This window comes from Agelaius phoeniceus, chromosome 10, assembly GCF_051311805.1.
Source record: "Agelaius phoeniceus isolate bAgePho1 chromosome 10, bAgePho1.hap1, whole genome shotgun sequence".
In the NCBI taxonomy this organism is placed as follows: Eukaryota; Metazoa; Chordata; class Aves; order Passeriformes; family Icteridae; genus Agelaius; species Agelaius phoeniceus.
This window is the reverse complement of record NC_135274.1, coordinates 12,441,433-12,454,399: the sequence shown is the minus strand read 5'-3', so window position 1 is coordinate 12,454,399 and position 12,967 is coordinate 12,441,433. Positions and strand designations below refer to the sequence as shown.

At 37.8% G+C, this 12,967-nt stretch overlaps 1 protein-coding gene across 3 annotated transcripts in view; it reads right to left on the bottom strand.

Annotated features, from left to right (window-relative positions):
* The window catches only part of RASA2 (RAS p21 protein activator 2), a 45,290-nt gene that overhangs the window by 22,554 nt on the left and 9,769 nt on the right, over positions 1-12,967 (bottom strand). For all 3 annotated transcript variants that reach the window (XM_054639563.2, XM_077183914.1, XM_077183913.1), the window contains exons 3-5: positions 11,024-11,127; positions 10,027-10,121; positions 5,995-6,071 (exon numbers count right to left, since the gene is read on the bottom strand). In XM_054639563.2, the coding sequence (XP_054495538.1) occupies positions 5,995-6,071; positions 10,027-10,121; positions 11,024-11,127 (276 nt within the window). The remainder of the gene's footprint in view (positions 1-5,994; positions 6,072-10,026; positions 10,122-11,023; positions 11,128-12,967) is intronic.

Here is a 12,967-nt window from a genome sequence, read left to right as displayed (position 1 = left end):
AAAATTCTGTTTTCTTCTGTAATTCATACAGTAAGTGGTAAACTGGTGTTTAACAGGTACCCAGGCACACTGTTCATCAGCCCTGATGCAAAAGGGAGAGGATGGTTGTCAATTAATGCTCATGGAGACAGAGAAACCTTTTCTGGACCTTTTCCAAAGTCTTGCAATCTTTGAATCACCACAGCAGCAACACAGAGCTGGGTCAGCAAGCTGCCTAACCTTCAGATGCTGCTCACATAAGAGCATTAACTAAAAAAAAGCTGTAACAACAGAAGTGAAGCAGAAGAGTTTGTAAATTCATAGCAGAAACTAGACTTTTTAGCAAAATGATGCTCTAATGTAATACATACAAACTACATGTTGCATGGTTACATTAGAGCAAAATGATGCTCTAATGTAACCATACAACATGTAGTTTAAGTCCAAAAACATTCTGCAGATTACAAAATTTCCTAAGATCTGAATGTTATATTCATGTTCTCTTTAAAATAACGTATTTTTAGCTGTATTGCAAGAATTTAACTAAATTAAAGCAAGAAAATTTCAATTGTCATAATTTGCTAGTTTGACTAAAATCCAAAATCTAGGCAACTTGAGGAGAAAACTTTAAATTCACATGAACAATTAAGTAAATGTTCTAATATCATACTGTGTAATAATAAGTTGTGTAGATCCAGTGGAAGTTATGTAGCTGCCCACATTTTAAAATAACTGCTTTATGTACTGTAGAAAAATGTTGTTAAAAAGAATAAGAGGAGCTGCAAATTCAAATACAAGAGTGGAAACAGCAGACACTAACACTCCTGTGCTGCCTCCAAACTCCACCCTCTTTGGAGTATGCACAATTATAAACCAGATGGTATTTCCCCCCCGCAAAAGTCCCTTTGTCTTAGCCAGTTCAGGGAACATTTAGTGCTGAACCACTGCACAATCATTTGTTATTTTTCTTCCAGTTATCAAGCACGTGGCCTTCAGCATTTCAATAATTTTTGAATCACAATGAACGCTACAGTGATTTCAAACCCACCATTTAAATGGGTTCTTGAAACATCCAGTTGTTCCATAAGCATTCATTGATTCCTCCTCCAACACATAAGTGGCCCAGAAGAGTGGCAACAAAATTAAACTGTCTAGACTTTTCAGTCATTTGGGGTATCTGATCTGAGGCAGGACTCTATTCTTTCAGACTGAGGGGCATCCTGTAGCATACAACACCCTCTGCAGCTCCTCAGGCTTTGTAGTTTCAGGTGTGAGTGCTGAGTGTACCTATAAATCAGCTGCAGTTTGAACCTGATAGGAAATTCATAGCAGATGGATCAGCCAACCTTATCTGAAGAGAATTCAGCTGTTTTAACAAGAATTTCTCTTCTTACATGATCACCAAGCTCCTGGATTTCTCTAGCAAACAGACATGAGTCTGTAGGACTTTCAGTTACAGCCTGTTCTGTTCTCTTGACCACAACATACACAAACTAAAGAAACGCTTGTTTGTGATTTCCTGCAAATTGAAAAACATTTTACTGACAACTTCACAGCCTTGCAGCAGAACTGAAATCTCTGATTCATCATATGGATCTGTCACTTCAAGCTGATTTCATGCTCCAGCTGGTGTCCCTGTGGAGGCAGCTCTAGCACTCCATTCCCACCTCCTGTCCAAACCCCAGCTCTGCTGCCAGCAAGTACAGCCTGCCCAGTTTATCAGACAGCCTGTCCTGGTCCAACACCGCCCCTGACCATCAACTCCTAATATCCCCAAATCTCTCTCTTCTTCCAAATTTACCTGACCTCCTCCCCTTCCATCTCTCACTCCAGTCAGATCCACCCCTTCAGTCTGCAGGTACAGCCTGGAGTCTGCTTCAGACACATATGTGACAGCACAGCCAAGTCAGCTGAACTGCTGCTTCTGTTTACCACCCTCACAGGAAGCTTTCAACCTAAAAGCCAGTTGTCAGTTTGGCAAACTGAATCACTCTGTTCATGCAGGAGCCCTCCCAGGCTCCAAAGGCAAGCAGCCATTAGGGATAGGAAGCCATTAAATCAACTCAGCACTACCGAGCTGGATTGTTCCTCCCCAGGGACTGAGCACACTGCACTGAATCATTACTGATACTTTTAAGCTACTAAACAAACAGCCTCCACTAAACATGTTTAAAAATCCTGAAGATGTTTGAAGTGGCTAAATTGGAGTAGACTTAACAGAAATGGAAAAGTTGGAATGAAAATGAATGGAATGAAAAAAACCTCACTCAGTTTGCTAGTCAGCAAATTTCACAGGAATGCTGCCTTTCCTCAAAGAATCAGGCAAAGTGCTGCAACTGCAGTCTCCTTTAAAAGGAAAACAACAACCAAGAAATCCCAGCAACACCACCAACAAAATGCCAGACATTTTGACCAATCAAAAACCAAAATAACATTAAATATACACTCCTATTCCGACAACCATAATAAATACATTTTTAACACACAGTAAAAATATTTCAGATTTGAAAAGTCATTTCATCTACCTAGCTAGGCAGCTGTTATTCAAAAGGCATAAATGCATGGAGTTTGAAGTAGCAGACAGGAACTTAGAAGCCTTTTATTTTATATTTTAGACTTCTATATCCTTATGTGCCGTCTAAGCAACAGGTAACAGAACTTTGGTTCTTTTCTCCAACTGCTGCCCTGTTCCAGTAGAGTGTAAGATATGATTCAGTTTTCATTAATTCTCATCTCAGAAGTTTGTTGTGCAAGAGGAGTTTCATACAGGAAATGAGAGCCTTTCAGATATAACTGGCATATATTCAGCTTAAAAGATGAAAGTAAGTTCTTAAAAAGACCCAGCCCACAATAAACCCCCTCAATGGCTGACTCTACCTCCACCATTCAAATCAACTGAAGTTCTTCACAGGCAGACACTCCCCAACTGCAGCCATTAATATCTGTAGGTAAACTTCATTTATGACTGCTGTGTTTGCTAGAACAACTTCATGCGAGCAGACAAAGTATAAACAGGACAGGAACAAACTGACAGGTCAATCTGAGAGAGCATGGTATGTAATTCATTTAGAGAGGTATGTGCAGCAAAGTCAAAATCTGGCTGTAATAAACCATTTCTGGGCTTTGAAGTATTCACCCTGTAAATACACAAAACCTTCTTTCAGAGCTGAAGGGCTGTTGATCTCAGAGAAGGCAGGTGCCACCACTCAACTGCCTAATTTGCCAAGAAACTGTTCAAGCATCATCTATTTCAGCAGCAGCAAATATGCAAACAATGGCCATGCAAACCTCTTCTTAGGGACTCCCAGCAAGAGCTGCAAGCATGTATTTGTGAAATGTGCTACTATACACACCATTGTGGTTTCAAAAGAAAACCAACCCCTGCGTCAGCAGGTAATCTCTTGCACTTTTCCTCCCCCTCATTCACACATTAGAAAAGGAAGCAATTCATATCAGAGACAAAACAAAGCTTTAATTCACAATCTGTGAGTGTATCTGCATGAAACTTAACAGCAAGTTTGCAATTAATACAAAAATCATGTGTAAAATCGGGGCTTAGCCTGCTCTACATGAGCTCTAAGACAGTCCTGCACCAAAGGAAGAGTAGCTATGCTTTATGACAAAAAAAACAACTAGAGTTGAGTTTTTAAATCAATCCTAATCATAAAACTCATCTAGAAGACCAGCAGAAAAAGCTTCTACAGCCATGTTTACAGGCCCAAGTCAACAGGAATCCATTGCCTAGCCAGTCATGGTTTTGGTTTAGCCACAAGGTGACAGGGGACTCCAGGTAATGCTCAGAATCACAGTCTTTTAATTACTTGCTATTGTGTGTGCACTTAATAGCACCTTTAATCTTGTGTAATGAAAGCTGGAGCTACTATTTGTCATCTTTGTAGAATTTCTGGACTCTCAGGGAATATACAGTGGAAATCCATTAGCAATTTAACTATGCACAGAAGCCAGCACAAGTATCTAGCATTCTCCTATCCTAGAAAAAAAAAATTAACTGGTGAAGGTGTAAAAGCATCTCATTTTCATTGCATTGAGACACCATTAATTTGAACATGAAGTAAAATATTCCTCCTGAAAGGCAAGTATCATAGCCTGCATATCAAGAATTATTTTTTCAGTGATTTTTTTTTTCCTTTGGCCATTATTTTCCAGTTTAGAACATATAAAGAAGTGTCAGAAACAGACACATAAATACATTTGTGCCCACTCCTTGTCTCTCTTTACTCTATCATGGTTCTGCTCCTTTCTTTCAGCTTTGTTAAAGGACCTACTAGTTCAATGTCTTCTCAGGGCCTGGTGACTAGCAAAAAACATAGCAGGAAGTGCATCACTTACTAATTACCATGGGAAATTTACAGGACAAGCAGGGTTTTAAAGAGTTTAATTTTCTCTTTAATACTCCCACATCTATTTTCTGTAAGTTCCTCATGCTTTAACGTCAAATCCATCTCAACAGCATCCTCACATCCATTTCTATAATACCACATTCAGTGAGAGATTTCTTATTTCACATACCCTGACAAGTACATGCAAAATAGATTAATGTACTATGTATTAGTAGTACAGTACATTATTTCAAGGGCAACAGCACGTGTGGTACAATTCTACTGAACATTTTGAGTTTAAGGAACTCCAGTGCATTTCCTAACCTCAGCCAAGTGCACTGATGTAACACAGCAGGGCCTAACGCACAATGCTCTCCCACATGGCAGTGAGTGGGCAAGTGCTGCAACCAAAAGAGAACCCTGGCTTCCTTTTGATCAATTATCTCCGTCACAAAGAGATCCTAAGAGAGGGCACAGTGAGTAAACCACTTCCTACTCAAAACTGCAACTTGCAACAGTAACTTTCTAATGCAACTTTTCTTCATCATATGAAAAATCCAGGCAGGTTTTTAAAATAAAAAACCCACAACACTAACATGAACATATAAAAATATAAAATTTTCTGAAAATTAATAAAGTTGGGAATAAAACACAAAGTCATAAAGCTCCAGCCAGCTTTTGGTGGTGAACAGTCAGTCCATGGGGAAAAGCTGTTCTAATTCTGCTTTGTGCTGCAAGTGGGATACAAAAAAGAAGAGCAGCAGGACTCCCAATGAACCATGCTGCTACCCCACTATAAAAGCAGATACATTCCAAATTATCTTTAAGTAATAAAGATACCTTGATGTTCAGCAAGTTCCCTCTTACCTGAATGATGAGCCTAAGCCATTAAAGCATCACCAGTTTCACCAGCTTAGCTCTACCACAGAATAGAGCTAAAGAACAGCAAACAGACCACTCTGCTGGGTCCTGCTCCAACTCAACTACTCATCTGGGTCTAGACAGCTGGCTAAGACAAGAACATCTTCTTAACTTCATAATGAAAATTACATTAGCTAATAACCAAAAATTTACTGTTTCTATGATGCTCTTTGGTATGCTGTAGCATTTTTACACTTCAGAGCTAAAATTAAGTTTGGTAGTGAAATCGCCTCAAGTTGATGCTAAGAAGTTTTACTGAAATGTGGCAAATATGCTGTTCCAGAACCACAACTCCTGTACTTTGTTTTTCTGTAAGAATTTCTTATCATGGTTAACTGGAAGAAAATAATTCTGAAGCAAAACTAGCAATAAATTTTACCATACCAACCTCCAAAAAATACCACCAGCAGCAGTAATTCAGTCAGTAACAGCCATACTGCAAGTTCTGGTGTCAGCTGCACTGCTCATTCCTACCCTTCTCACCACACCAAATTCAACTGGAATTCCAAGACACTAATCCTAGTAGTCCCAATAAAAGTGAGGGCTTTGGTAGCAGAGATGAGCAGCTGTGAAAAACTTCTGCTGGAGTTCCCTAGACATACACTCATCTCCTCATAAGGCAGATTCCAAGGAAAGTCCCATAAAAATAAAAATGCTATGGTACTAAGATGTGCAGGCATCCAGTATCAGCAATGACAAATCCCATATATTGTAACAAACAACCAAATATTAAAGGATTGATATATTTCCTTACTGTACTACTAGTTGCTGGCACACAGATCCATTGTCTGTTATCAGTTCATTCAGTTTTAATTCAAGGTGAACTTTTCCCTGAAAAAAAAAAAACAGGAGAGAAACACAAGTAGTTTTAAAAGCATTTATTTTAAAAGTAGGAATTAGAACAATAATATAGTTTACAGTTAGAAGTTATTTGAAGGAATTCCAATATTACCACTTGAAGAAAATACCTCATCTATAGCACATATCCTGCAAGTAGAGCATGATGGATGCACCTGAACTTTGAGACAATGCTATAGAGAAGCACTGTCTCATCTGCAGACAGCACAAGAACCAGTCAAGCCTCTACAGATTTAACATACACAAGTATTTCTCCCACCTTTACCAAGCAATTACCAAGAGTAAGAGTCTCAGCTATTTTGTCCCAAGCATGGGATGAAGCCTTGCACAGACATGAATTTCTGAACACTCCAGGAGAAAGTTCTAAAATGACCTTGGACTCTGAAGGCAGGTAGGTATGCCTAGAGAATTAGAATAGCATGGAATAGCCATAACCAGCGGCATTTAATATCCACAGTGAAATCCTGTCCATCCCACCAGACTGAAGATAATTTAGAAATGTACTGTGCACCCCAGGGCAGTTTTCAACTATCTCAGGAAAACTGCTGATGTACTGAAGGAACAGTAAACACAACCAGAAGAGAGGAAAAGATGGCAATAATTGCTAAACCCAGCTTCCTCCTTTTCTTTTCCTGATATGGCAGGATGTATTCAAAAAAAAGAATCCATAAATTATGGAACAGCATGGATTAACTTCAGAAACCAGCAAGGGCCAACCTACTGTACCTCTCAATAAAAGGCTCCATAACTTTAAACCATGATATGCAACTTTTTGGGGATGATCAAAATTTACTACTTAAATCTTGCTCCAAACAGCTACTGCCTGAACAATACCTGCTACTCCTTTGGGTGCCTGGCTGATCATGCTGGCTCTTACATCTAAGATAGGCACACATTGCCAGAGTCCCTCCTCTAACAATGTTCTCCTTGGTATCCTCAGACTTTGTCTATTTGCTAAATGGAACATCAGATGATACTGGTCTGTTCACAATCAAAATTCCTAGGGAGGGTTTCTGGAAGGTGATTTGCAAGAGCGGCAAAGGAAGCAAGTCATAATCGGAACTACAGCTTTGCCTTTCTGCTAAAATGGAAGTAAAACCCTTAGCTGACCTTGCACACATTTCTATAGCAGTTATGTTTTGACATAGAACTGCAATGTTGTTATTGTAAATCCCCTGGGGCAAAGGCTGCGTTTCCCTCTCTGTTCGTCACATGGGAGGAGAAATGAAGCTTCTTTTACAAGGCAGTTCCCAACCTAACTGCTTTGGGATGCCTGCCAGGTGTTTTGCAAACTGGGACTACAGGGACAGGAACACAGGTACATTAACAAAGTATTTGTCAAGCAGAGAAACTCCATTACAAAAACAGATTTACAGGATAAAAACAGGATACCAAGAAGCATGCCAACAGCCTTACAAGGCAAAGTTTTTGAATGACAAATGAAAAGACAACCATTATTAACATTTATTTAAATAACTGACTTCACTTGTTTTAGAAAACACATGCTGGGAATGGCCTAAACATCTTCCTTTTGCTTTTAAAACCAAAACCCACAAATTGTGTTTTACACTTAACAGTAGGAGTAAAACAGCACTGCTCCTGAGAACTACCTGTGGATGCAGTTTGCTCCCAGCTCAGTGCCATGATGACTACAGTAACATGGCTCTAAGTAAATATTTCCCCAACATGCATGGAGAGTTTTAGAACATTTTTGTCATTTTGTTTGTTGAGAGCAGTGTGATGGTTTCCTCAAGTTGCTGATCTGCAGATCTTTATCAGAACTTCTGACATAATATGCAACTGGGCTTTAAATGTGGCTGTACAGAAGGCTGGTTTATTTACTTAGTATTCTCACATTTGCATTTATCTTTCAGGAACTAGTGGAGAAAGGACAAAGTTTCAAGAAAACAAGATTAATATGAACTCATAATACTGTGAACAGCAGCAAAACAAAAACCAGCTAATATCAAAACACAGAGCAGAGCAGCTGCTTTCTAAAAGTCTCACCACTAACATTCCTGGTGTACAGGCTGCTAATTATACCAAAGTTAACCTGTGAAGAATAGATGTATATAAAAAGTACACTTTTCTCGAAAAAAATGCAGATGTATAGAAAACCCCCAAAATAATCCCAACTAAGCAACTGCAAAGTGGAGTCCTGTGCATATCCATGGAACACAAAATACTTTTCTGCTATTCTATTGCATTGCACACATCATAAATTTTTGAGGGAACCAGAGGAAAAAAAATCAACTACACGTATAGTGCCACGAGGAAAAGAAAACAACTTTTTTTTCCCTCCAAACTGATTTACCTTTATCAATATTTCACGCACTTTTTCTGCACATGTACAATATAAAAGTCCACTACTTTCAGCCGTGTCCAGCCAACAACCTCAGACATCTCAGAATATATTTCAGTACTGTAAAGCACATCCAAACCAACAAGATTCAGCCAGATGTGGCAGATGGGAACTGGTCTCAGCTACGCCCTGAAGACTTTTATGGAAAAAAAACAGGACTGGAGAAACCTACCCAAATGCCTTGACTCAAGTAAAGATAAATATGAGGAGCATATACCTAAGCAGAAAAGGTCATCTCTTAATGGAAGTGCAATGCAGGACAGTGCTTTGCATGGCACAGTCATAAAAAATAAGAGTTTACATTCTGCTGTGAGTCACAAAGCCAAGGAAAATTATGAACTTTTTATTTCCAATATGTAAGAAATCACTAAATTCTATTAATGGAATATTCTAATTGAATTTTCACTTACTCATGTAGTGTTATGACAAAAATTAACACCTTCTCAATACATTTTTATGACAGAAAAACCAGCAAGCATGACGATGTTTAAGTCAAAGTGGAAACTACCTTTCAGTTTGTATCTGGAAAGGGCTTTCTAGAATTTTCAGAGTTATTAAAGAATTCAAAGAAGACACTGTGTAGCTGGACTAGATGATCTCTAGGTCCCTTCCAAATGAACCTTTCTATTCCATTTGATCACAACTGAAAGAGGACTGATTTTCAACAGAGAAGAGGAAGTGGTATTCAGATGTTTTGAAAATCTCTCTTCATGTAAAGCAACCACATGCCCTCCTATACCCAAGAGCTGCAGGCTAAACTTATGACACATAAATGAATCATCAGTGGAAATAACAAGAGAATTCTGTGCACATTCAGATCTCGTAAAAGTAGCCAGGATTCTCCCTACCCAAAGGGACTTTCAGGTTACTAAAAAAATACAAACACTGTCAAGTCTAAGACTTTTGCCCTCAGGCAAATCTGGAAAAAACCCCTATTAAAATCTACTAGTTTTTCACAGCAAAAGGCTAAGAGATTCTCAAGAATTCTGTTTTGTTCTTGAAACCAAAAAGAGAATTGCTGCAACTTCTAGAGCCATCTGACTTTTAACTATTCCTAGAACAATCCTGTTTGAAGAACTGGAACCACAGGCTGAAATAAAACTGAAGTGTAAGTTGTTTGATACTGAATGCAGAAAGTGTTTCAGGTTAAGATACATGAACACAGCACAAGTACATCCAAGTTTTAGTACATTAGTTTTGAAGACTAACCATTTTAATGTCATTATTTCAGTTAACACCAAAAATTACCAAAAAAAAGGTATTCAAGAGTTTTAGGATCCATTCATGTGCCTCAAGCACATGACCCCTCTCACAAGCATTCCAGACATCAAAATACTGCTAAGACATTTCCCAAACAGTTGCTTCATGTTTTCTCCCAGTTTGAAGTACCATGAGGAATAATACCAGCTTAGGTGTAGAGTGCATTATTCTCTAACCAAACTGAAGACACAACTGCCTCACAAGAAATACAGATGCTAAACCTCATCTCCTACAGCTCAATGGAACCTTCTACCATGATGTCCTTATCTGTACTTAACTTTCAAAATGTAAATGTGCAATAGTTACCTGAACCTCTGAATTAGAATCAACAGGTTGAAGCATAAACCAGTTCTCTTTTCCTGTGTAGTTGCATAAATCTTCTTTTTTGATTGACACCTTTCCTGAGAGAGGGTGGCAGGGGGGAGAGAAGCATAAATATTACCTTCATCTGAATAGAACAATTATTTAATTATGTTTGAAATTTGTTTTTTTTTTCTAAACTCTTTTAAGTTTTTCTTTAAATTTATGATGCTATATGAAGAACATAAAACAAGGAATGTTATGGGTAAGTAAAGCAGAAAATAGTTTGTATAAAGCCTGATGACATTAATTATTATTTGTTATCCTGGATATTACCAAAAGGAAGGTAAAATAAAGAACACACTTGAGGCTGGAAATAACATAATAGATCTGGGAGAACAAAACGGTGTTCAAGAATGCCTAAACAGGAAACTGAAGTAGATGCCTTTTACTCTTCTGATTGCTATTTGGAAAGCTGTTATTATATCAAATTATCTGACATCCTGGTGCAAATTATTTCCTTCCTCAATTCAAGTAAAGCAAAGGCTGGTTCCACAGCAGACTATTAGAGTTTTGTAGCAACTGTATCCAAAAAGCAGCTGCAACAAAATCATTATGCAGTGGTGAAAGAAACAGAAATCTGCCTCCTGTGATTTTTCACTTAAGCTACACAAGTTCCTGCCAAATGCTTTGTAAGTCACTAAGTTACAGGTTGCACTGACAAGGAAAAAAATTATCTATAAATGATTTTAAGAATTATTCCACAATTGTAATTATTGTGGAAAACAATAATTACAAAACAAAAACAAAACATATTTTAGTATAATAGAATGAAGCAAGGAAACAAAATCCTAATTTTTGAACTTTAAAGGAACACTTAAGTGCACTATACACAGTTTTGAAAGATGCTTCACCAATAATTGTATCCTTAATCCCACAGATAATGCTACTGAAAATAACCAAGTGCTCTGCAAGATGCAGACAGCACCTCACAGACACTTACCTATACGCAGGTCCTTCTGTAAAACACTTTTATCATAAATGTAGAAGGACAACCACTGGAATGTTCTTGGAATCTCAAAGTAAAACTCCTCTCCAAAATAAGGACTGAAAAGAAAGATTTGAAGTTAAAATAGAGAAACTCTTTATGCGATTTATATAGAACATGAACATCAAAAAAAAAGCATTTTACTGCTGTCCCAGCCCATGGCCCTCAGCACTAGACTGAGCTGTCATCAAAGGTGCCCAAAACCATTTCAATACAAGAGCACACAATAACATGGCAATGTCTTCTGTTTGTTTAATCAAAGGTAAGAATCAGAGCACACAGAGAATGGTGTCTCCTCTGCAATTTCAATTCTATTTTTCCGTCTTGAAATTTTTCTAGCTGGTTCTCTAGACTTCCTGAGACATGCACAAGTTTTGTTTCATTTTGATATTCAGTACATAATTAAACTACATTTAATCTTAATATATTTTAAACTTATTGATTACTTAAGTAACTGACATTTGTTTAGCTCTGACTTCCATGTCAAAACTGCTGCTCTAAGATTCAGACCTGTAAGAAGTTATCACTAGAAACTGTAAGATAGAACAGTGAAAAAGAGAAGCATTAATCTCAAAAACACAAGATCTCCTCACACCAAAACGATCCCCACATTTCTCCATCTAAAGCAGTCCGATATCATCTTTGCAGTTCACTCTATTTAACTGCCATATGCACAGCCCTCTACAGAAAAAGACTCTGGGTTCCTCTATGCTATATATATATATATATATATATATATAAAATACCTATTTTGTACAATGTGTTGGTATCTTCACTCCCAGAACTGGTACCCTCATTAAAGTTAAGGAGTACTTATTGATGTAATCAGAGCCAGCAGTCAGAAAATTTTATTTCAAGACTGAACAAAACCACAATGTTGTTTGTGTTACTGCAAGTGATGAATTCCGAAAGTCAAGCAGATCCACAGAAAAACCCTGCTATTCTAGAACTGGGCTTTTAAAATAGTTCCAGTTACAATGTATTAATATCACCAGGGAAAGATGTTAATGAAACTACTTTTATGCAGAAAAGTACTGTGATATCAGTCATACCAAGTGTTAGGGTTTTTTTGTTTCCCAGCAAAGTATCATTCTGACCCTATTGCTATAGTACTTTCTTAAACTAATAAAAATATGACAAATATCCTTATGATTGGAACAAGCAGTTCATGTTATTACCTACCCAAAGGATACCAGGAAGAACAGGCCACCATCCCTACTCTTTTCCCTCCAAAATAATCATGGAAAAAGACCACCCCATGCTTAAGGACAATGGCTTATTAAATAAATTAAAAAGAGCTGATAACTAACCTGAAAAGTGGGAAAGAACACAGATAAAAGAATTGAGTATTTCTAATGTCTCGAATAGATTTTTAGAAACAAGAACTTTAAGGGCAGGAATTCCTTATAAGGAATTCCACAAGTAAAAATGTTCATTTTGTTAAAACACAGACCTTTTACCACTGGCTTCAAAGCAGACAAATCAGTATTAGCCTTTGGACTACACTGAGAAATAATTTAAGAATTCTCAGTTGAAAAATTCAGCTGCGGTTTTCCAGCTCCCCTCTTTTTTTTAGAATTTCAAAGCCAACAAACTCTGCTTTGATTCCAAGGGCTGGGTTCTTCTTGTCAGCACCATGACTGAAGGTTTAAACTCACGAGCATTACCTTTAGCAGCAGTGCAGCCCTAAAGAGCCTCAGCTTCCTTATTACCATCACTGCTCATTTTAATTGTATTGACACAATAAGTCAGACCAAAACCAAGGATGAAACAAAGGCTTATTTTAAACTTAGGTCAAGTCCATGGTCTGCTTCCTCCTCGCAGCTATACAAATAAAGTTGCAGCAGTACAAAGAGACTGCAGCACAAAGAGTGAACAGTGGGGGAATGAGCTGGCACT